Source organism: Mustela putorius, unplaced genomic scaffold, assembly GCF_011764305.1.
Source record: "Mustela putorius furo isolate JIRA1106 unplaced genomic scaffold, ASM1176430v1.1 tig00000224_pilon_pilon_pilon, whole genome shotgun sequence".
Classification (NCBI taxonomy): Eukaryota; Metazoa; Chordata; class Mammalia; order Carnivora; family Mustelidae; genus Mustela; species Mustela putorius.
In genome coordinates, this window is record NW_025421321.1 from 16,756,148 (window position 1) to 16,779,263 (window position 23,116).

The window sequence follows — 23,116 nt, forward strand, 5'->3', positions numbered from 1 at the left end:
CCTGCTCACAGGAGCATGACCATGACTGGGAAGAGCCTTGAACCTGATGAGGCATGGCTGGGTGAGCGGGAGGTTCCAGCCTACAAAAACAGATGTGGCACAGGTGTGAGAGCTGTCCCTTCATGTCCCATCTCCATGAAGGTAGCCATGGAGAAGATGAAGTAGCCTGCCTCTGTGTGGTTCTAGCGCGTGCGCGCACACACACACACACACACACACACACGTCGCCTTGGTCTGAGGAAGCTGAGGGAAGGAAGAACACGCTACAAAGATGGCCAGGCTGGGCCACGGGACAGAAGGGAGCACCCTGCAGCTGGAGATGATGGGGGTATTGCAGAAAGAGGAGTCAGCAGATTGGAGGCTGGGATTCAGGACTCTGCCTTCTAATTCCTCACCGAGGAGAAATAGAGAGCTTCTTCCTGACATTAATTATTGCTTACTTCGTCAACTGTGTTGCCACCTTGTTAAGAAGGCTGATTAGGTTGGAATAGGTCACGTGATGGAATTAATTTGTTCTGCCTGGGCTCTTCAAGACTCATAGAATGAAGTGTAAATCCCTAGGGGCCAATGCCTGGATGGCTTTTAATCAAGCTGATCAAATTTTCAGCCCTAGGAGATTTTAAAAGACAGGGAACGAAAGGAAAATATGCCCAAACACATTGGTCTTATTCTGGGCAGTTCAACAAACACCAGGGCTCTGCTGTGGGCTCGTGTCCTATTTGTGCTCACGCTTTTTGCCCCAAATTGGGCAGGTGAGGTCACTTGCTCAGTCCCCCACTGCAGGGGACAGAGGTTAGGGTTTGACAAAAGGGCACAGTGGAAATGTATTTTTATGCAAAAGCACTGTTACAAATGCGCATGGAGGCCCATGCCATTTCCATTCAATATTCCAGGACACCCCTCTTAACCAAATACCGAAAGCATTCCTGGGAAGGCTGCCGGCTGAGCACTAAGTACATGCATGCCCAGGGAGTATTGTGACATACACACAGTCTGGCCTTAGCAGATAGGATTTCAGTATACAGAGTTGTGTTTGAACCAGGATTCTTGCTCTGGAATCACAGTGTAGAGACAGCTGCTATGGCTCCCAATGGCGGGCCCGGCCCTGGGACACACCCACCCGGCGCACAGATGAGGATCATGTGCTGCCGTCCTGCCCCCTTAAGTCCACGGGCTGTGGCTGGACAAGCTGCCTTCTGGGGTCAGGCTTTCTGTAAAGGAAAGACCACATCTATCCTAAAAGCTGGGATCTGCTGGATCCTGCTGGAGCATGGACTGACAGAGTGAAGACCAGGGCCAGTGGCTTTCCTCATTAAGCAGGACATCTGGCCAGCTCATCCCTGAGTGTGTCCAGGAGGGGATGAGCTTGAAATCAATTTAGCCTGCTGCATATTTGATTTCGTAGGGTCCACTTGCCGAGCGAGGAGACTTCGTCAGAACTGCAGCAGGAGATCGCCATGGAGACCAGAGGACTGGCAGAGTCTAGGCGAAGCTCCTACACCAGCCAGGGGCCCGCCAGGTAACCGACCAGGCTCAGGGCTCACCTTGGGAAGAGGGAGACTGAGGCAGGAAGAATGTAGATGAGTTTCAGGAAGAAGTGGGGGCTGGAGGTGGGGGGCGGTGGTGGAGGTGGAGCTGAAGATTTCAAGAAGAAAAAGGGACAGAAGAGCAGTCAGAAGTCTACCCCTGAGGAATATCCTCTCAGGTCAAGCATTCTGAGCTGAGAAAAAAATGTAAGAAAAACTGCTGTTATCTGAAATTGCTTTCATATAAAGTGATATTGAGGTACTTGCTCAAGTCTGGAAGAATTTAGAAAAAAGCCAACCAGGAGGGGTTCCGAGAAGAATTGAGAAACGAGACCAGCCAGCCGCAGGAGAGCCCTTGTGGACCTCAGTGGTGCGCAGATGGCCCTAGGGGCCACTGTCCGAGGTAGCCTCTGGCAGGCCCTCTTGGGTGCCTGTCTAGACTTCCCGGCTCACGTCCTTGTGAAAGGATTAGAAAGATGGTCCCGGCTCTGAGCCGATGACATCTGCACTCGGGCTTCGAGAGCTGTGCCACCTTGAAGAAGTCATCTTACCTTTCCAGATCTCATCTGGACAACTGATCTCATGCATCAAACAACGTGAAGCCCACATCAGAGCCAAGTGCTCACTCACAACAGGTGCTCCACAAACGTGGGGATTATTTCTTTCCACCATTTTTTTTAAACCAATGCTGTAGATTTATATAGTCATGTGTTCTACAGTTTTTGCTTAAGATTATTGCAAAAATTAATTCCTCTAGTTATTCTTCATATATTTAATTGTGGAGGAACGTTTCTTTCAGTAGCCCCTTGTGGCTGGGCATTTCCAAGATTTCTGGTGTTTTCGTCTTACTAATAAAATGCTGTCTGAAGGCTCACTGATTACAAGGACACCTTCACACCAGATGATATTGAAAGGCCTGGGGGAGGGCCGAGGCAGGAGGCTGGTGTAAGCTCAGATCAACCACCTCATGGAAGGGGAGCCAATGGGGGCTCATGAGAGGGGAGTTGGGGGCGGGGGTGTGGCACCTGTCCTTTCCCTTTCATTTTCTCCTGGAGTGTCATGATCTTTGTGATTTTTTTTTTCCTGCATGTCTCCTCTGTTTCTGGCTTTCTCTGTTCACACATCAGCAGGCATAGGCTGCAAATGGCTTTTGCTATACAATCCTGAGTTCAAACACCCAACCCCAACTTGGAGTGGTTTTTAGTTCAGAGGCTTGAGTGACTTTCTGTGGGTGTCTTGTCCATTCCTGGACCTGTCGGCTAAACTGGAGTGGGGAGAAGGATCTTGGTTCCAGCCCCTCAGCAGAGGGAGGATGGGGGCGGGAGGAGTGTCCAGAGCAGGGAGGCTGGGCTGGGCTGGGCAGGCATCTCCACCTCTGCCGCAGCTGTCAACATCTCTGGGCGTGGACTGTCTTTTTGCTCTAACTCACTCTCCTAGGCAAAGTTCCCAAGTGTGTGATTAGGGTGAAGGCATGCAACAGCTCATGACCTCGTTCTAGGTTGCTCAGAACTCATTTGATTGAGAACACGGGTGTGCACCCATTGGTGCCAAGTCAGGGCAACCAGATACCAAGAAACAGAGGTCAGGCTCTCTTCTCATTCCCCTTTGGAAGAGACAGGGGAGACAACAGGCAGGGCTGAGGGAGAGCTTCTCATGGAAAGCTGAAGCTAAGATAGGGCTCTGGGGACATGGGCTGACTGGTCTCAGGTGCTTGTGGTCCGGCAGGGCCTGGCTCTAGGAGACGGGTCAAAGCAACTTGCAAAGAAGCTTATGCACAAGCCTGGGGAGGGAACAAGAGTCTGTATAACAAATAAGACAAGGGCTAGGGAAAGAATCTAAATTGGAGGTGGGCATTTGTTCCTTTCAACCTTGTTCTGAATTTTATCACCATTTGCAGATTAGATTCTTTTCTATTCCTATGCTTACCAGTCATAACAAAGAGCTCTACAAAAGAAATGATAAGCAGAAAGGCTTCTGATGCCCCATTTGAAGGATCCTGTCTTGGCAGAGCCCAAGTGTTAAAAGGACAAAGTTATAATGAAGACAATGCCCCTTTAGCTCTGTTCCAGACTGCAAGTGATGGAGGAGAAGGGACTAAGTCCCCAGGAGAGTGGAGATGCACACCTGAGCCCGGGGCCCCCAGTACCCATGACCTGCCAGTCATCCCTGCTTCCACCCCAGGCCAGGAAAAGAGGGGCTTTCCGTCTCCTTCCTCTCTGCACTGGCTGCCTGTCCATGTCCTTCCAGGATGTCTCGCCTGATCATCTCACTGCGAGCATGGGCCACCAGGCACGTACACCACGAGGCCCAGAGAACGGACTCATTCCTGGAGCGTTTCCACGGAGCTGAGCTAAAGGAGGTGTCCAGCCAAGAAAGCAATGCCCAGTCAAATACGGGCAGCCAGGAGCCACCAGACAGAGGAAGAGGGTAAGGAACCAAAGGGATGAGCCACCGGCACTACACAGGGGGGTGCAGAAGGCACCGCTTCGCTCCTGCCGCTAGATCTACTATGTGGGGGGCCTGGGGCACCAGCCTCGTGACCTGGACCTTGAAGATGGTGTCTGGGGTGGGGGAATCCTGCATGCTCTACCAGTCGCAGCCCTGAGTCCAAGGACTGCAGGAGAGGAAACCCTCTCACCAGAATCCCCAGTGTCATTTGATCCTGCACTCCAGCGCGTCCTAGAGTCTGTGCTCTCAAACGCATCTGGGGATGCTGCCCCCCCACACCTCTCTCCATCAAAGGACCCTCATTCTAGATTGCACTCTGACCCACCTTACTAAAAGCCAAGGACTTTAATCCATAAATCTTGGGAGTACCTAAATGGTACCCACAATTCTATGCTTAGGTTTACATAGTCTTCTGGGAGGAAAGTCTTGCAGCTTAGTCAGAATGTTCAAGAGGAGGCGTCCGTATCTCAGATCAGGATAGGAACCAGGGGGTGGGGAGTGTAGGTAGGGGTAGGGTGGGGCATGGGGAGAGTGTTTGCTTTTGGTAGGAGAAGGGTCTGCAGAGCAAAGGCTCTGAGCAACTTTGTGCATGGCCCACCGCCTGACTGGGGGCTGTGGCTGGTACTGATATTTGAGAGAAATCTGCAGGTGCTGACTTCACCCCCAACCCCCACACCCCACACACACAGCTGCTGCCTCCCCTCCTCTCTTGTTTTGGGGAAGTCTCCCCAGCCTGTGGTCAGCAGGGAGACCACTGGGCCACCTCAGGTTGAATCCAGGGACACTGAGCAGCAGAAGGTCTCTTTAGGATGCTCTGGGCAATTGGCGAGGAGGAGAGGAGAGGTAAGATATAGAGATGGAGGCTGACCACCTTGGAGCCTCTCAGACAGGAAGCCTCTTGCTCAGAATCTGCTTTCTGAAAAAGGGGCCTTAGGAAGGTCTTTTGGCTGAATTCTCTAGGTAATGCCAAAATTTATAAGGTGCAAAGGTGAAAACAAGCACGGTTGTAGCAGAACAGATGGTCCCCATATAATTACTAGAGCAAATCCTGCGTGTTTTTGTGTCAAATGAGCTGAAGAAGGGCTCAGGTGTGAGCAACTCAAACAGGCATCCCAGGGCCCCTGGGGAGGGAAGGTCATGCAGCCTCAGAGGAAGCAAGATGGATCTTTCTGGTGCTTCTATTTTTCTTCCATGTTTGTATGTTTGTGTCATAGGTTTATTATAGATTATGCACTAGATTGCAAAATATACAAGCACATTTAAGAGGAAATGTGAGAGTTCAAGGAAATATCTTGCTAGCAACCACTCTAGGACAGCCACCTTTAGTCTCCCTACCAGGAAGGGCATGAAAATTGCCGGCTAAGATACAAAGGCCTGGAATTCTCGGGCTCATGTTTTCACCTGGGTTTGGACCACAAACCCTTGGCGTTCTGGGCTTGGGAAGAGATGGTGGAGGGCCTGAGTGCTGGTGGGGAGGTGTGCCAGGCCATCCCAGGTACCCAGGGCCAGGCATCCTAGACCGAGAGGGAGCTCCGTGACAGTAAGGCCTACGTGCTCTTGGCTGCTGAACCAGAAAGAAAGGAGGGATGGCAGATAAGGAAGAAAAGAAGGCAGAGGAGGGGGACGGGAGAGAGGTTTTCTACCAAGCTAGGCAGACTGGTTCAGTTCCTGGTGGGCAAGCAAAGACTTCCTTTGCTAACTTGATCAAATTGTCTTCTCGACAAGCTTAGCCTAATGAAGATGAACCTTGGCCTCTTTGTCCCTTTCCCAATGTTACCAGATGAGCAAAGGGTTGGGCTAGGACCCTCTCAGAGCCAGGTCCCAACTGTAGCTCAGATGTCTGGTCACTCATCCAAGGATTCAGAGTAGGTAGGTACATGCGATGGTGCAGAATGACGGCTGATCAATCAGGGAGGCTTCCTAGGGGGAGGAAGACTTTGGATTTTCCAGGCAAAACCCATTGGGAAAGCAGAAAGTATGCAAAGACTGGTCTTGGTTATTCTGTTGGTTTGGCCTTAAGAAACCCCCAGACACAGAGATGTGGTGAACACGGGCCACTGCACTGCAGGGAGCTACACTTTCTTTTCCAATTTCACATGGGTTGCAAAATTCTTTGGGAGACTTTCCGATGATCAGAACCTCTCCCCAAACAAGCAGTTAGAGCCACATCCTGAACGGTGAGAGGAAGGAAGAATTGAGCAGAGGTGAGCAAAAGTACAGAAAGGCATTTGGCTCTATGTTCAGTATCACAGAAGAGAAGAGGCTCCCTGAGAGCCAGGCAGGAGTATCACCGGCCACGACTTTGGTCCTGGCTGTCCTCTGTGAATGGTCTACAGGGACGACAGACAGGCGGCTGTGAGGCCACGCTGGCTTTCTTAAACCAGCTGTGTCACAAACGTGTGTGTGAGCAATTGAGCTCTAGGAGATAATGCCTTTTCCTAGAGACCACCAGGAAGGACTGTGTGACTCAGCCTTAAATAAAAGTGCAGCTGGGTGCAAAACCAGCCTCTACTCTCTACTCTCTACCCAGTTCTCATGAGGATCAGGACTGGCAGGCCAGGAAGTGTTAAGATTAATGTGGGGACAAGGGCCCAGGGCAGGATAGACTCAAAACTGGGACAGTTCCGCCCATGGTCTGTTTTTTGCTCTGCAAGTCGGAAGCAGCTGCTGTGACTGCGTTTTCAAGGCGCAGGGAGGGTGCCTTCTGAGAGCCCCGCCCGCGCAGATGAGTGAGCAGGTTGCTGCTGCCTTGTGCATTCTGAAGGCGCTCAGCCCTCCTCACCTCACCAGGGCAGGTGCCCCTCAGATTCATGTCAGGGTCCCCAGTGGCTCCTGGTACACTGCCTGGCATGGGGTTGAACTGAATGAAACTGAGGGGACCGCGAGGTCAGGTTTGGGTGGGACTCACAAAGCAACTCTCACTTATTCAGAAGATTCAGTTCAGCCAAAAGTTCATCCTTTCTTCCCATAAGGCATTACTAGAGCCAACCAGTCACCAAAAGTTTTTGTTCCGGGTGCTTCAAGCTGTGTGGAAAGACCCAGGGGACTGGGGATGCAGGTACTGGAATAACCACCCGGGGCGGATGGCCCCCAGCGGTTGGCGCTGAGCTCAGATTCCCATGCTGCATTCTCTTTACTTCCCTGCAGTGGCTGGCCCCTGGCCAGAAACAACACCAACACCTGCAACAACTCAGAGGAGTGAGTACCTCTGCTCCCCAGCAGAGCCCCTCGCCTTCCCTGGTCCCACCGGCCGCCTTCCTCCCAGTAGGTGCCCCAGCTCCGCCACCCTTGCTTAAACGCGTCCACTTCCCACCCTCCCAGAACACCACTAGACTAGACCCCTCTTCCTTTCATCCTGTGGACAAATGGGGAAGGGACCTGGTCCGTACGGCTTCTTGGAGCAAGTCATGCTCTGTCCTTTCCTCACTTTTCCTGTCTATAATGTGGAGGGGTTGAATTGCATAAATGTTTTAAGCCTTGACTTCCTCTCTCGCTACAGATTTGAGGGTACAGTCTCTGAGTTCCTTTACAGAGCTGTGGATATCCTCCTTCATGATGAGAATGTGCTTTCCATTCTCCAACCTCAAGTTCCAGGGTGCCCAGTAAAATGCTCTTGTCCTAAGGCTAATCTGGGCCAATCTGGGGAGGTGTGATCAGGACAGTAGGAAGAGGGAATGTAAATAGTTCCAGAGGATAGCCTCTCGAAATGCTGACCTGCTGTAATTACTTTTTCTCACCAGATGCTGATTTGGCAGATCAGTTTGAGGTGTGATTCTGGCAAGTGCCCCTCAGGAGTCCAGGGAGGGTGTATGCGTGTGTGTGATCATACCTTCGTGTTAGCACGCGTGTGTGTGTGTCTGTGCACCATTCTCCAGCCTTCTTGATGGAGAACCATGGGGATAGGCACTGGAGGAAGTCTCATTTGGAGCTTAGTGGGGGAAACCATCAATATCAGCAAGAAATCTGGATTTCCTGACTTCCATTTGAAAGAGAAATGTGTCAAGGCTTTTTTCTTCTTTCCCTTTGTTCCTTGGATAGAAGTTTTTCCCATTTCCCTCCATGAAACCTAAATGCATTTTGTTTGCATAAATGTAGATCTCCAATCCAGAGAATCAAATACAAGATAAATGAAATTATTTAATCTGCGAAACAGCAGCTATTTGATATGTGCTTGATCTAAAGCCAAACTTGATATTAAACACCCTGGAATCCCCAGTACTGGGTCCTGCAGTTGGAGAAAGGCCCAGGGCTCTGGTAACCATGGACAGAGGTGCTGCGGTTCTCTAGCCTTCTCTGTTCTGGGGCTGGGATGTAGGCGAGGATGGAGGGAGATAGTGTTGGCTGAATCAGGCTCTTAGAAATCTTTGGAGTTGGGTGTGAATCCTGGATCCACACAGCAGGCCGAGGACTGAGGGACAAAATTGGGGACTGTCCCAAAATGGGACCATCTGGGCACAGAAATAATTCCCATGGACATCCTTCCCCATTCTTCCACCATGTTTCTAGCATTTTCACTTAGCCCCATGGCTCCTGAATCATTTTTCTCTCTCCTGGAGCAAACGGCTCCTAGCCCAAACTGGCGTTGTTTTACGGCTCTGTATAGGGCGGTGCTGGGTGGGTTCAGGGATGTGGTTGGATGGCGCTGGGTCTTTCATAGGCCCACAGCAGGTTGATAAGCAGGGGAAAAGCCAAGTCCTATAACCTCCAGCCTTCTCATTCTCGCCTGGTGGTAAACTCTGGCAGAGCTGAGCTGCCTGATAAGCTTGTGGGCAGCGCCCTCTGCTGGTTTCTTGGCATTAAGACGCAGTGGCCATCCTTACTCTTCTAACAAGTTAATAATTTTTTAATTTTTATTCAGTTTATCTATGTACTCACTTTCAAAAACTTGGAAAACACAGAAAAACACCCATGAGCATACACCCTCCAAAAATATACTTCATTTTAGTAGTGGAATCCCATTATCAGAGAGGACCCCTCTTAACATGTTGGGAAATATCCCTCCAAGTTTTCTATATTTACTGAACAGATAGATAGATAGATAGGAATAAAGAATATGTTATATAAAATGTGTAAGGTATATACTTGTATATTCTATAATTATTATACAGAATATATAATTTTTATTAGAATTATACATAATTACATATATAGATACATATTGTGATCAATATATATCATCTCTCTAATATAATATTATCAATGTACATATATACCAGTTAAGCTCATTTGTATCCCAATTCAGCCACAAAGAGCTTTGTGACCTTGGGCAAGTTACCTGACCTCTCTGTGCATCAGTTTCCTGACTTGTAAATTAGGGTTTGTATTAATGTCTCACACACTCTTACAGAGTTGTGTGAAGACTAAATATGTGAATCCATTTGCAGTGCTTAGGAAAGTGCCTAGTACATAGTAAGTGCCCAATAAATACTGAGTAGCAAGGTAGGCAGAACAATTTCACCACCACCTCTCTAAAGATGGCTACATCCTAATCTCCGGAACCTGTGGAGAGATTACTTTATATGGCAAAGTGGACTTTGCAAGTGTGATGAAATTTGAAGACCTTGGAGATTATCCTGGATTATCAAGTGGGCCCAGTGTAATCACAGGAGTCCTAAAAAGCGGAAAGGGGGAAAGAGTGGGTCCACAAGATGAGATGGAAGGAGAAGGAAGAGGATTTTCAAAGTGAGAAGGTAACTGCTGGCTTTGAAGAAGGAGAAAGGGGGACACAAGGCAAGGCATACAGCAGCCTCACAAAGCTGGCCAGCCCTCCGCTTTCAGCAGCAAGAACACGTTACTTTGGTCCTACAGCTTTAAGAAACGGAACACTGCCAACAACCCTGGTGTGCAGGAAACAGATTCTGCCCCAGGGCCTCCAAAAAGAAGCTCAACTTGCCCGCCCCTTGAATTTTGTCCAGTCAGACTTACACCAGACTTCTGATCTACAGAATTATAAGATAACACACGTGGGTTGTTTTAAGCCTCTATGTTCGTGGTAATTTGTTATGGCAGCAATAGAAAACTAGTAAGGCAGCTTTTCATTACCAGGATGGGGCTACCGCTGAAGCAAATACTGAACAATGTGGGAGTGGCTTCCAAGCAGGCTCCAGAAGAATCCTGAGGAGCATAACTAAAAAAGAAAAAAAAAAAAAAAAGTATAGATCGCTTCGAATAAGTTGGTGGTAGAAATATGGATATTAAAGACTACCAGTGAGGGCTTGGAAGAAATGAGGAGCATTACAGAGAAAACCTAAATTGCCCAAGCACCTTGTTGTTTGGATGGTTATAAATGGACTATTAGTAGGGACCCAAGACTTTAATAAGGACGCAGCTGGTGAGGACTCGCAAAAAAATGAGCAGGCTTTTGGAAACAGGAGAAAGGGGACTCTTGCTTTACAGTGGCAGGAAGCGTAGTACAATTATGTCCCACACCTGCAGGAAGGGTGGAATGTAGAAATTACAGGCAATGAGCTTGGATGTTTAGCTGAGGGTATTTCCAACCAAAGGTGTTGAAGGTCCAGCCTGGTGACTTCTTGCTGCTTATGGTAAAACCCGAAAGGAAAGAGATACAGAGGAAAGAATTGTAAACAAGAAGGAAATGGAACTTCATGATTTTGGAAATTCGCAGCCTACGCAAAAGCAAAAGATACTAAATTTTAAAAACTGTCAGGAAATCGTGCTTTGAGAAAAAATTGAGGGTGTGGCAGAGCAACCTTTTGCTATTACCTCAGAAAGATCAAAAGTACTGAGTAGTGAACAAAGGATTCCCTGAAGAGATTAAGGGTGTGACTCACAGCTCCCCTCTGCCTGCATGCCCACAGAAGCCAAAAATAGAGAAGGGATTTCTCAGACAGATCTGTGGATGAGCCACTTGTCTAGCCCAGTGAATCCCTCTGATAAACATTACCTCAAATGTTCTGGAAGATTTCCTACCAGCAGAAAACACTGCCAGCTTAGACCAGAAGGGGCAGAAATGGAGGCAGACTGTGGGACCCCTAAATTCTAGATGCAGGAAACAGGTTGATTAGAATATTAAGCTACAAATAGACAGGTGCTCCCTTTCAGGAGGAAGAAACGATTGCTCGGAGGGCAGAGCCTTGAGCCCAGACGGTAGAGGCTTGAAAACCACAGAGGATTATTCTCAGGCCTTGAGACAGAATGGCGGTGCCCCATTGGATTTTATCACTTGGGACCAGTAACTCTCTCGTCCTCTGGTCTTCTCCCTTTTTGAACTGAACTATCTAGAACTGATATCCTATACCTGCCCTCCCACGGTATCTTTGGAGCAGATGGTTTGTTTTAGTCTCACAGGTTCACAAGGAGAGGGGCTCACACCCAGAGTCATGAGACTCTGGTTTAGATGATAAGATTTGGCACTTTTCAGCTGAGAAGACTTTTGGACTCTGAGTTGATACTATCATGGGGTGAAACTTGTTGGGGGGGGTGTCTTGGAATGAGGGTGAATTCATTTAGCCCTTGGGGTGGATATATATCTTTGGGGGCTGAGGAACAGACTGTGGTAGGGGGCATAATGGCTCCCTCAAAAGTCCCAGCCTTAATCCTCACCTCCTGTGACTACGTTACCTCACACAGCAACAGGGACTTTGCAGATGTGATTAAATTTCAGGAGCCTGAGCTTATGCTGGATTATCAAGGTGGGCCCGGTCTAATAAAAAAAAAAATCCTTAAAAGTAGAGAAGCTTTCCAGCTGCAGAGAACCAGAGAGATGGGCATGTTGAGAAGGTCTCCACCTGCTGTTGCTGGCTTTGAACACAGAAGAATGGCGCCAGAAACCAAGGTCGCAAGAGCCTCTAAACACTGAGGATGCCCTTGGCTTACAGCCAGCAGGAAAAAGAGGATCGAATTACAGCAAGGAATTAAATTCCACTAACAATCCAAATAAGTGGGAAACAGAGTCTCTCCTAGAATCCTCAGAAAGGATCACACCCCTGCCAAGCCCTCAATTTCAGGACAGGGAGACCCAGACCAGACTTCCGACCTACAGATCTGAAGTGTGGATTGTTTTAAGCCAATAACCAGTGAGTTTGTTCTGGCAGCAATAGAAAGCTCCCACAACTATTATTCTGTGCTGTTTTCACAGTCTGCTTTTAACTTGGCAAAATATTAGAAAAGTTTTTCCGTGTCGCCAATACTCTTCCACAACATCATTTTGAGGGGCCTCGTAGAGTTCCACTGTGGACGAATCTCCTCCTCCTGTTGTGGGGTTAGATGGCTTGTGCTGCTCACTGTTAGAAACAGTGGTGGGTTATCTTCCTGTGCGCGTGTTTGCACGCGTCTTTGACTATTCCCTTAGGTCGTGCTGTGTAAAGTGAATTGGGCTTTTTCAGTGAGTGCTTATTTCTTAACCCTGGGCCTTCCTTCAGGATGTGGAATAGGGGATCCGAAGGGTCTGTGGGTGATTCTGGTGGGTTCCCCAGAGGCGGACAGGGTCTTTTACCTTTCCGCTTGGTTTCTTCAATGGTTCCCTGGGCAGTAATGCCTGCCTTCCAGACCTGGTGTGACTATGAACGGACAACCTTTTTAACAGCGCTAAAGCATAAAGATATGCCATAAAGGAGAGGAAGCAGAGTAAAGCCATGTGTTCGGGAGACACCTGCCCTCACAGGACCTCCCTACAGATGTGGACAGGTGCCTCACCATCTGCCACCATCCAGATAGGTGTCCGAACATGGTGGCCTTTGCCTCAGGCGACTCTAAGATTTGCCACTGCCTGTGCGTATTTTGCTTCCCTTTTCCTCCCTGGCTTCCTCATCAAGGACCAGGCTTTCATTTGATACACAGGTGGGTTTTGAGAACAGCCAACAAGCCATACCCCTCCCTTCAGGACGAAGAACCTTACATGTGACTTCGAAACTCTGGGGGACTTTTCCGCCCACCGTGTGTGGATGTGGGTTCCTTTCCTGTTACCTCAAAAGGTCTCTGGTCTCAAGCTCTTTGTGACTTCCTAGGGACTCATGAAAGTCGGTCAGAAACTGTAGACCGTTAGCCTAGAACTCGATGCATACTTTAACGTGTACAGTGTATGCTTTAACCTCGGGAGTAGAAATAGCGATAAAATCAGTAACCTCGTTTCATCCCCGTGAGCCACAAGTCTCCATTTCCTACACCACACCCTCTCCTCCTGTGACTGCTGCCCACCCTCTCCACTGTGGTAGTAGTGTCCTTGGCCTACGAACATTGCTCAATGTCCCCCTGTATCATCCAGTGACAAGGCGAAAAAGGAGGAGAAGGAGAAAAAGGAAGAGAAAGAGAAAAACTCCACAAAACAAGAGGAGTAAGTACTGAGAAGACCTGCCTCCAGTGAGGGGGTGCAGAGGTCAGGCCTGGGCCCCCTCCCACCTCCCACCCGGGTCCTGGGAGTCTGAGAACCAGGTCGCCAGGCCCTGGTGTCGGCCCTGGAGAGGGGCTGCTTAGCGCTGCGGGAGCAGAGTTGGTCCCAGGTGGGGCTTGGGCTTCCTGAGATGGTGTGAAAGAAACTCTGCAGGGAGAGTCCTGCCCCGGCTCTGAGCGCCCAGAGGGGGATTATAGGTGGAGAGGACTGTCTGCAGCCTTGGGTGAGCAATCAGGGGCTGTCCCTGTGAGCCTGCCCCTGTGCACTACCACCCTACATTCTGTTCGTCTGTCTGTACAGTCGGGGTAAGCTGAGGCCTACTCCTGGGCACTAGGAAATACTATATTCTCAAACTTCACTCCAAACCCAGCAGTGATGTGCATCAGGAACATTCCAAAGCCCTGTCAGTGAGCTGTTGATCTTGCACCTGGTGAGGCAAGGCAAAGAAAGAAAGCATCCCGAGGTCTCCCCTGGGGTATGGGAGCAGCCCTGCAATCCGGGGCCAGCTTGTAGGGCATACAGGATGGGGGACGAGGCTCATGGACCCAAAGGAAAAGGAGAATCTCCAGTGCTACCTATAAACTCTAATCCTTAGATAATCCTGAAAATAAAAACAGAAAGCATCCTAAACTATTGCTTCCTTCAGTGTTGGTCCATATAACCTAGAGAATTCCCAGGTGAGTTGATTTTGACGGAGAGGCAGGATCCAAGCCCTTGGACATGAGTCTTTAGATCACGTGCACAAATTCATTTAGCTCCCAAATGCTGTCCCAAGAGGAGCTACTTCGGAACCTCTGGGCAGTGTCTAAATGCACATCTCCAGCCCTGGCCCTGGAAGGGTTCTGGGTGGGCCCTGGGAATCAGCATTTCCACAGAGCGCCCCCAAACAGTTCCAGCATTACCATGCTGTAATTTCTTCCCAACATCCTGAAGGACATAGGTGATACCATGGGTACATGGGAGTGTCATCACCGTCATTTTATTGTCAGCTGTGGCTTCCTGAGGAGCTGAGCTAGGAAGGAAGGACTTCCAGAGTCTGCCCTCTCCCAGCCTGCCCCCCCATGCAGGGACACCCCCATGTGAGCCCCTGATACTGACAGGACATGTCCCTTGAGTTTAGCCTACAGTTGCCCTATGGTCTGTAAGCTAAACAAGATTTCTAAGACTGTCCAGTGCTGCGATCTTTCAACACACTGCATTGTTTGTGTGTCGGTGTTTCCAGAAACAAGAAGGACAGCATAGTGGTGGATCCCTCCAGCAACATGTACTACAACTGGTTGACTATCATTGCCCTGCCTGTCTTCTACAACTGGTGTCTGCTGGTGTGCAGGTAGGCAGTGGGCAGGGTCTCCACACTAGGAGGGAAGAAGGGTGGAGGGGCCAGGAAAGGTGAGGGCAGTCAGGCCTCAAGACAGAGCTCTGGGTCCCAGTCAGGGGGCTGGGGTTCCAGGCCCCACACAGACACCATCCAGCTGTGTGTCCCCACTTCTGAAAGAGGACCATCTTCAAGAGTTCTCTGAACCACTGGTGAGGACCTGTGCTGGCTATGGACAGCAAGTGTCCTGTCACCTTGGAATAGTCTTAATCCAGCTGTAGGAGGAAATTGCAGGGTTGAGTAGCTACTCTTCTGAGGGGAAGTGGGTGGAGATTGGGCATTCCTGAGCAGCCGACAGGATGGGGGGTATTGGGGAGCTATGCTCTTCTGAGGCCAAACAGGACCTTTGAGCATCCCTGAGCAAGCTGCAGGCCGGAGATGCAGGGTAGGCCGCTGCTCTCCGTGGACAGGCAGGGCCTTTGGGGCATTTCTGAGAGAGTCTGTAGGAGAGAGATGTAGGGATCCCTTGTCTCACCTCTGATGGGGTTGGTGGGAGTCTGTGTGGCCTGAGGAAGGCACAGGGCAAGAATGCAGGGACAAGAGCCATGCTTCCTAAGTGCTGGGCTTTGGAGCCTTCCTGTGCAAGCCTGTGAGACAGGCGTGTGAGGGTGAGCAGCTGCCCTTCCACAGTGGCTGAGGCTTTGGGTGCTCTGGAGGTTGGGGGGAGGCTACTCTTCTGAGGGGGCAGGGGTTTGGCAAGGTTCTTGAGCAAGCAGTTGGAGGACAGAAGGGCAAGCCACTGCTCTTCCAGAAGTACACAGGAGACTTTGGAGCTTTTTCCAAGTAAGCTTCAGGGCAGGACAAGGGGTGAGTGACTACTCTCTGAGAGTAAGTGACAGGGTTCAGGATGAGGATGCAGGACAAGGATGTAGGTTGAGCTGCTGCTCTTTGGGAGGTGGATGGGGAGGTGCAGGCAAGGCAGCGGGACTCCAGGGGCAATCCTGAGCAAGTCGGCAAGACAGACAGCAGCTGCTTCTGTGGGGCTGGGGAGAAGACAAGCTACTCTCTGAGTGTAAGTGGGGGCTTTTGGGATTCTCTGAGCAACGTAGGGGGATCTCCTGCTCTTCTGAGGAGAAGTGTGGGCGTGAGAAGGGAGAGAACTTGGGGCAGCTCCTATGTGGGCGAGCTGCTCCTGTGCGAGCAGGGGGTCCTGGAGAAGCTGCGATTCTGAGGCAGCAGGGGGCTCAGGTTGCTGATAGGGACACAGGCACCAGCTGCTGCTTTTTTGAGGTCAAGAGCATATTTGAGGGGTACTTTCTGTATGAGAAATAGTAAGCATACGGACCTAGAAAGCAGAAAATATTTACTGGCTTGTTCAGCTGTGAATTTCTGAGAAATTCCTCTAGTTTGTTGGCATCTGACCCCAGAGGGGGCAGGTGCTCCGTCTCTGCCCCCATCAGGGACTCCATCAGTGAGGCCTGGAAGAACTGCCCACTCCTGGGATCCCAGAGCTCACTGTCAAGAGGCCACAGGGCTCTCTCTTTGGGGCAGCAAGTTGCTCAGAGCTGGGTCTCCTCGTCAGAGCCTGGGATGGTAATGCTGGGGAACAAACCCTGCCGGCAGGGCTGATACCAGGCTGAACACTGCCGTGCTCAGCCCAGAGCTGGTGCCTGCTTGGGACTGGCCCGGGACATGCGCACTCCTTTCCTCTCTTGCCTAGGGCCTGTTTCGACGAGCTGCAGTCCGAGCACGTGATGCTGTGGCTGGTCCTGGACTACTTGTCCGACGTCCTCTACGGCTTGGATATGCTGGTGCGAGCCCGGACAGGTGAGTGGGGCCAGGCCCAGGGACTTCTCTGGGGACTAGGCCACGGACCCACCTCATGCCTCAGGAGGGGGACCGTGGAGACTGGCTGCAGGTTCAGGAGATCCAGAGTGGTAGGCATTACCTCCCCATGTCCATGAGAGCCCAGGCGGGTCTAGGGAAGCCCCAACAGTGAGGGTGTGGTACTGCCTTATGGTTCCCCCTATAGTGGCCTTTTAGCAGAGGTCAGGATACCAGAGTTCTGGTCCCTGCTGTCCCAATGACCTGTGGGACCTTGAGCAAATCAAGTCGTCTCTCTGGGCCTCATTTGTATCACTTCTTGAAATAAGAAGGCCAAACTGTCATCTATCAAAGGACCCCTCTTGCAGCGACAGTTCAGTATCCCTCAATCTTGGAGCTCCTTTTCCTGGACAGCCAGAAGATCCAGGACAGGTTACAACGTGGTTTTAGATGTATGGAGGCATAAAATCAGAAGGAGGGCCCAGGTGCATGATGACTTCCCTCAGATCACCTCTGGTTTCAAGTGACGGCTAAATTAACCCCCCATGTCTGAGGGTCCAAGCTATGTATCCTTGGGGCACCTTTTTCTAATCTGCACAAAGATGTCCCATCAGCCGGCAGGGGCCTGTCTTGTCACTTTCAAGTTTTTTGAACTGAAAACCATGCCATAGCTGTCGCTGTAAAGAACAGCACCACATCATAGCCGCAAGCCTCCATGTGACTTCCCGGCGTAGAAAGCATTTCAAGCACCTCTTGGTTTCTCACGAGATCTTCTGCATGTGACAGGAAGCACAGGCATGATTATCTCCATCTTCAGAAGCTGAGGCCCAGAGATGCTGGAGTGACTGGCCCAAAGTCTGCAGTCACTACCCGGCAGGGCCAGACCAGCACCCCCTGCTTCCACTCAGTGCTCAGCATCATAATTTAGAAGACCTCTGGAGCACCTGGGCAGCTCAGACGGTTAAGCATCTGACTCTTGATTTCGGCTCAGGTCATGATGTGGTCTCAGGGTCCTGGGATCGAGTTCTGCATCAGGCTCCTTGCTCTGCCTGCTGCTCCCCCTGCTTGTGCATGCTCTCCCTCTTTTAAACAAATAAATAAGTCTTTAAGAAAAAAAAAAAAAAGAAGAGGAAGAAGACCTCAGGTATGCAGCTTGAAGGTTGCATGAGTAACTTAGTCAGCCCCGGTGTTCTGCCACTTTGTGGTGACATAAGCCTACTGAGACATGAGAGCTCCACTGGGGGGCCTGACTCATGGAGCCAGCTATCCCTGTTTCAACCAAGCTTCAGTGGGAGAAGATACCCCCACTTAGACAGGGATCCCACCCCTTTCTGTGCTTGGGTGCTATCGCTGGCAATCTAAGATTTAGCAGGAAGCCTTGTGGGGAAAGCAGTTAAGCACAGAAGCCAAGTGGCCATGGGTCATACTCAAAAGAGGAAAAAGTCTTCAGAATTGAGAGAGGATGTTATTAAGGAAGTAGGGAGGAGCCCCATGGCATAGGAGTGCTGTGGAATGATCTAGGCACTCAATAAACACAAAGGTAACTAAAGAATGAAACAGGGAATTGGGGCCTGGGAGGCAGGTTGTCCCTACCACGTGATCACAAACTTGATGTTTGCTTTTCACAAAAGGGGTAGTCCGGCTTCTGTCTAGCCCTCAAATTGTGGCCCTGGATCAGCAGCAGCATCACCCAGACCTTGTTAGAAGTAGACCCCAGACCTATGGGACCAATGGTGGGGACAGCCCAGACTCTGGGTTTCACAGAACCCTCAGTATGAGTCTGATGCTTACCAAAATCTAAAAGACATTCTTCATATCTCTACTTTTGTGCATGTTTGAAAGAAAAGAAAAGAGAAGAAAAAGAAGAATGAAAGTCTCAGGTTACTTGACTGAGTTTAGCAGTAATAACACCTCCTGAGTCTTCCACACCCAGCTCAGCTCCAGACCAGACCAGTCTGAATGCTGCAAAGGTTTTCAGAGCCATTGGGATGACAGTAAGGTGCAGCCCCAAAGGAGAGTTACTGCTTCCATAGGCAATTTTTAAAAAAAAAGATTTTATTTATTTATTTGTCAGAGAGAGAGGAGCGAGAGCGAGCACAGGCAGACAGAATGGCAGGCAGAGGCAGAGGGAGAAGCAGGCTCCCTGCCAAGCAAGCAGCCTGATGTGGGACTCGATCCCAGGACGCTGGGATCAGACCTGAGCTGAAGGCAGCTGCTTAACCAACTGAGCCACCCAGGTGTCCCCATAGGCAACGTTTTTAAAAGGGGGGTCATGCCCCATTGGTGGCTGGTGAAGGCAGTTTGAAGGGCCATGTGCTTCTACAATTTTTATCATTAATATTTTCAAACAAATATCAAGTCAGAGACAGTCGTGTTACAAATCCCCATGTACCTTCTCCCAGCTTCAGCAGTGACCAACATTTTGCTAATGTTTCATCTCTCCCTGTCCATGCCCTTTTCTTGTGGAGTAGTTTAAAGCCAATCTCAGACAGCGACCACTTTAATATGTATCTCTAACTTTAAAGGATGCATTTTACAAATATAATGTCCAGGGTCTCCTGGCTGGCTCACTCAGAAGAACGTGAGGCTCTTGATCTTGGAGTCATGGGTTTAAGCCCCACACTGGGTGTAGAGATTATGTAAACAAATGTAAATATATATATTTAACACATCTGTTTATCTTTTAAAAATGTAATAATCATTCCTTGGTATCTTCGAACAGCAGTTCCCATTCACATTTACCCAATTAATCTACATTTTTAATTGAATAAGACAGGTTGGAACATCCTAGATGAGAAAATATCAGAGTGCATTTTCATAGTAAGAGGTAAGTGTGGCTTTTGAAATTGTTTCTGTCATGTATGTATAACTATGTCTTCTTTAGTTACAGTGTAAAATATTTTTCTGTTGGCCACGGTCACACACACACACACACACACACAAAAGGCAGCCACTTTAATGCCCAAGTGACCTCCATCTTTTTCCTCAGGCTTCCTTGAACAAGGCTTAATGGTCAAGGATGCCCCGAGACTGTGGAAGCATTACACAAAGACTGTGCACTTCAAACTGGACATATTATCCCTGGTCCCCACAGACCTGGCTTATTTTAAGTTGGGCATAAACTACCCAGAACTGAGGTTCAACCGCCTCCTGAAGTTTGCCCGGCTCTTTGAGTTCTTCGACCGCACAGAGACGAGGACCAACTACCCCAATTTGTTCAGGATCGGGAACTTGGTCTTGTACATCCTCGTCATCATCCATTGGAATGCCTGCATCTACTTTGCCATTTCCAAGTTCATTGGTTTTGGGACAGATTCCTGGGTCTACCCAAACATCTCAAACCCAGAGTATGGACGCCTCTCCAGGAAGTACATCTATAGTCTCTATTGGTCCACCTTGACCCTGACCACCATCGGGGAGACCCCACCCCCTGTGAAAGATGAGGAATATCTGTTTGTTGTCATAGACTTCCTGGTGGGCGTCTTGATTTTTGCCACCATTGTTGGCAATGTGGGCTCCATGATCTCGAACATGAATGCTTCACGGGCTGAATTCCAGGCCAAGATTGACTCTATCAAGCAGTATATGCAATTCCGCAAGGTGACCAAGGACTTGGAGACTCGGGTGATCCGGTGGTTTGACTACCTGTGGGCCAACAAGAAGACGGTGGATGAGAAGGAGGTGCTCAAGAGTCTCCCAGACAAACTGAAGGCCGAGATTGCCATCAACGTGCACCTGGACACTCTGAAGAAGGTCCGCATCTTCCAAGACTGTGAGGCAGGGCTGCTGGTAGAACTTGTGCTCAAGCTGCGGCCTGCAGTGTTCAGCCCAGGGGATTACATCTGTAAGAAGGGGGACATTGGGAGGGAGATGTACATCATCAAGGAGGGCAAGCTGGCTGTGGTGGCTGATGACGGGATCACCCAGTTCGTGGTCCTCAGTGATGGGAGTTACTTTGGGGAGATCAGCATCCTGAACATCAAGGGGAGCAAGTCAGGGAACCGCAGGACAGCCAATATCAGGAGCATTGGCTACTCGGACCTGTTCTGCCTTTCCAAGGATGATCTGATGGAGGCTCTCACCGAATACCCAGAGGCCAAGAAGGCCCTGGAGGAGAAGGGACGGCAGATCCTGATGAAGGACAACCTGATTGATGAGGACGTGGCCAGGGCTGGGGCAGACCCCAAGGATATTGAGGAGAAGGTGGAGCACCTGGAGTCCTCCCTAGATACCCTGCAGACCAGGTTTGCACGGCTCCTGGCCGAGTACAACGCCACTCAGATGAAAGTGAAACAACGTCTCACTCACCTGGAAAGCCAGGTGAAGATTGGCACGAGTGACCCTCTGGCTGATGGGGCCACTCCTGGGGAGGCTGAGAAAACAGAGACCAAACAACAGTGAAAGGCAGAGGTCCATGTCCTGCTTCCCAGAATCCACCATTGGTGTGATGCCCTGTGGCGGCGGCTGAATGGCCCAGGACTCAGCAAGGCTGCATTTCTGTTCTCCCTCCCCTTTGCGAGCCATGTGGGACTGCAGGAGAGCCTCAGTTTCCTCATTTAGGAAGGAGGGGAGCTCATCATGTTGGCCCCAGTTATGCAGCGGGTTATTGTGGTGTCCGCATTGAACACTGCATGGGGCAGGGCTTCGTACGGTGTGAGAAGTCCCCAACCCACGCATACAAAAGTGTGGGCACTTATTTTTTTAATCCATGGGGAATTTTTAGACTTTTGAACTTTATTTTTCTGTAAGTGGAAGATTATTTAGTCATCCACCCCCTGGCACGCCCCATGCCACCACCTTCCGATAAGGGAGATGTAACAGAAGCTAGGAGTGCAACGTGGGATCTCAGATTCAACCTTACACAAGACAGTTTGAGGCACGTTTCTGAATCTGGTTTCTCCTTGTGTGCTCTTTGGGATTCTAGAAATCCTGGCCTTTGGTTGTCCTGTGATAAGCACAAGGGATGAAGCCAAGTTGGCCCATTTGGGGTCACTTCAAGCCTTGGAAGCAAATGCAAACTCCCTGACATTCAGCCCCCGAGAACATCTCCATGAGGGAAAGAAACATCTTCTAACTCACCAAAGGGGTTTGAAGACGGCCTCTCCCGTCGTTCCTGAGTCAGGAACAGGGGCAGCCTGTTCTGGCTTGAAGGGGAGAGTTATGTTTGGGGGAGAGACTTTCAGGTTGGAGGTGGGGATAGAGTCCTGACTCAAGCAAAGCTGACAACTAGAACTTTTAGAAGATCAGACATTTAGGCTGCATCTTTGCAAACTGCCCCTCCACTCAAGGAGGAAACCTCGCCCTCCCTTGGAATTATATCCAGTGGCAAAGCTCTCCTCTAGGCGGAAGTGGGCCCCGTACAGGACCTAGCTTTTTTCTTTTTTTAATCCAGTAAATAGAATTCCATTCCCATTGGATAAGGTATTACTATATTTGGGTTCTATGATTGTGAATTATAACCTTAGTGGTCCCTCCTTCACTTAAATACACATTGCAAGTTACCCAAAGGGTAGTTACTCTTCTTGTGCAGAGAAGCCCTATGCGCAGGTTCCCTTCCCTTTTTTCTTTCTCCTTCCTTCCTCCCTCCCTTCTTTCTCTTCTCTTCTGACTTCTCCTCTTCCTCCTCTTCCTCTTTCTTTTAAAAAAAAAAAAAATGCCCCATTTTGCTTCAGGGACTTTGAAATCTCTGTGGTCTGAAGTTATAATCCATACACTCCACAACGGGGCTCTAAGGTAGTTCATACCAAAGGTGCTGCATTTTCAAGTATGTATTTTGGATTCAAATGGGTCTCTTCTGGTTTTTATCATGGATCATGTAAACCATTTTAACTTTCTAAAATGAATTTAAAAGGACTATTAAAGGAACAAAAGATTCAAGCTCATATCATCAGCAAACTGTAACTAGCAATGTATACTCAAAATGCATGTATTTTAAAAGCCTTAACTATTAATTATGCCTATGTTTATATTTGCACAGGAAAAATAGAGACCTGGATTTAAAAAAATATTAAATGACTCCTGCTTCATATTTTGTCAAAGGGGAGATTCAGTTCTGGGATCTGTGTCTAAGGCAATGAGCCTGCCTTCCCAAGTATAAAAGTGGGGAATAGGGCAAGGCTCTGTCCCCCATGTGAGGGGATATGCACAGCCAGAAGCAGGGGAGGAAAAGCAACCAAAGCTGCCACATTTGTCAAAGCAAGTAAGTCAAACTATTTAAATACGTAAGAAGTGGGTCTCAGGCAGGATGCTAAATGTCCCGGTATCATTGCGTCCGGTTGCCATGGGGGTGTTCAGGCAGTTGGAAAATCATGAGTGGATAGGAAGCTGGAGGAAGACTAGCAAGCCCGTCTCCAGAATCTTCCACTGCTCCTGCTGAAGGAGTTTGGGTGGTAAGTTAGAATGTGGGCTTTGGGGAGTCAGACCTGAGCACGTTCAAGTCCCACTACTGCCACTCGGGCAAGTTACTCGTCTTTTCTGGGCCTCACTTTCCTCCCCTGAGAAATGGGAATGATCCTGCTCACCTCCCTTCACGAGAATGATACTGTGAGTAAATTTTCAAACAGCACAGTATAATGGGGATGGCCTGTGATGCCCCTTGGGTGCAGAAAACATCAAGTTTTCTCCTTGAGGGATAAATGAATATGGTTTAATCTA

General features: G+C 49.5%; 1 protein-coding gene across 2 annotated transcripts in view; it reads left to right on the forward strand.

Moving 5' to 3' along the window:
* The window catches only part of CNGA3 (cyclic nucleotide gated channel subunit alpha 3), a 29,556-nt gene extending 6,774 nt beyond the window's left edge, over positions 1–22,782 (forward strand). Inside the window, exons 2-8 of one of the 2 annotated variants that reach the window (XM_004752902.3) lie at positions 1,406–1,519; positions 3,774–3,953; positions 7,122–7,172; positions 13,198–13,266; positions 14,546–14,653; positions 16,359–16,465; positions 19,452–22,782. In XM_004752902.3, coding sequence (XP_004752959.1) covers positions 1,406–1,519; positions 3,774–3,953; positions 7,122–7,172; positions 13,198–13,266; positions 14,546–14,653; positions 16,359–16,465; positions 19,452–20,863 — 2,041 coding nt within the window. In that variant the 3' untranslated portion in view covers positions 20,864–22,782. The remainder of the gene's footprint in view (positions 1–1,405; positions 1,520–3,773; positions 3,954–7,121; positions 7,173–13,197; positions 13,267–14,545; positions 14,654–16,358; positions 16,466–19,451) is intronic. The other variant, XM_045077774.1, reaches the window with a different exon arrangement.
* Positions 22,783–23,116: the final 334 nt, after the last annotated feature.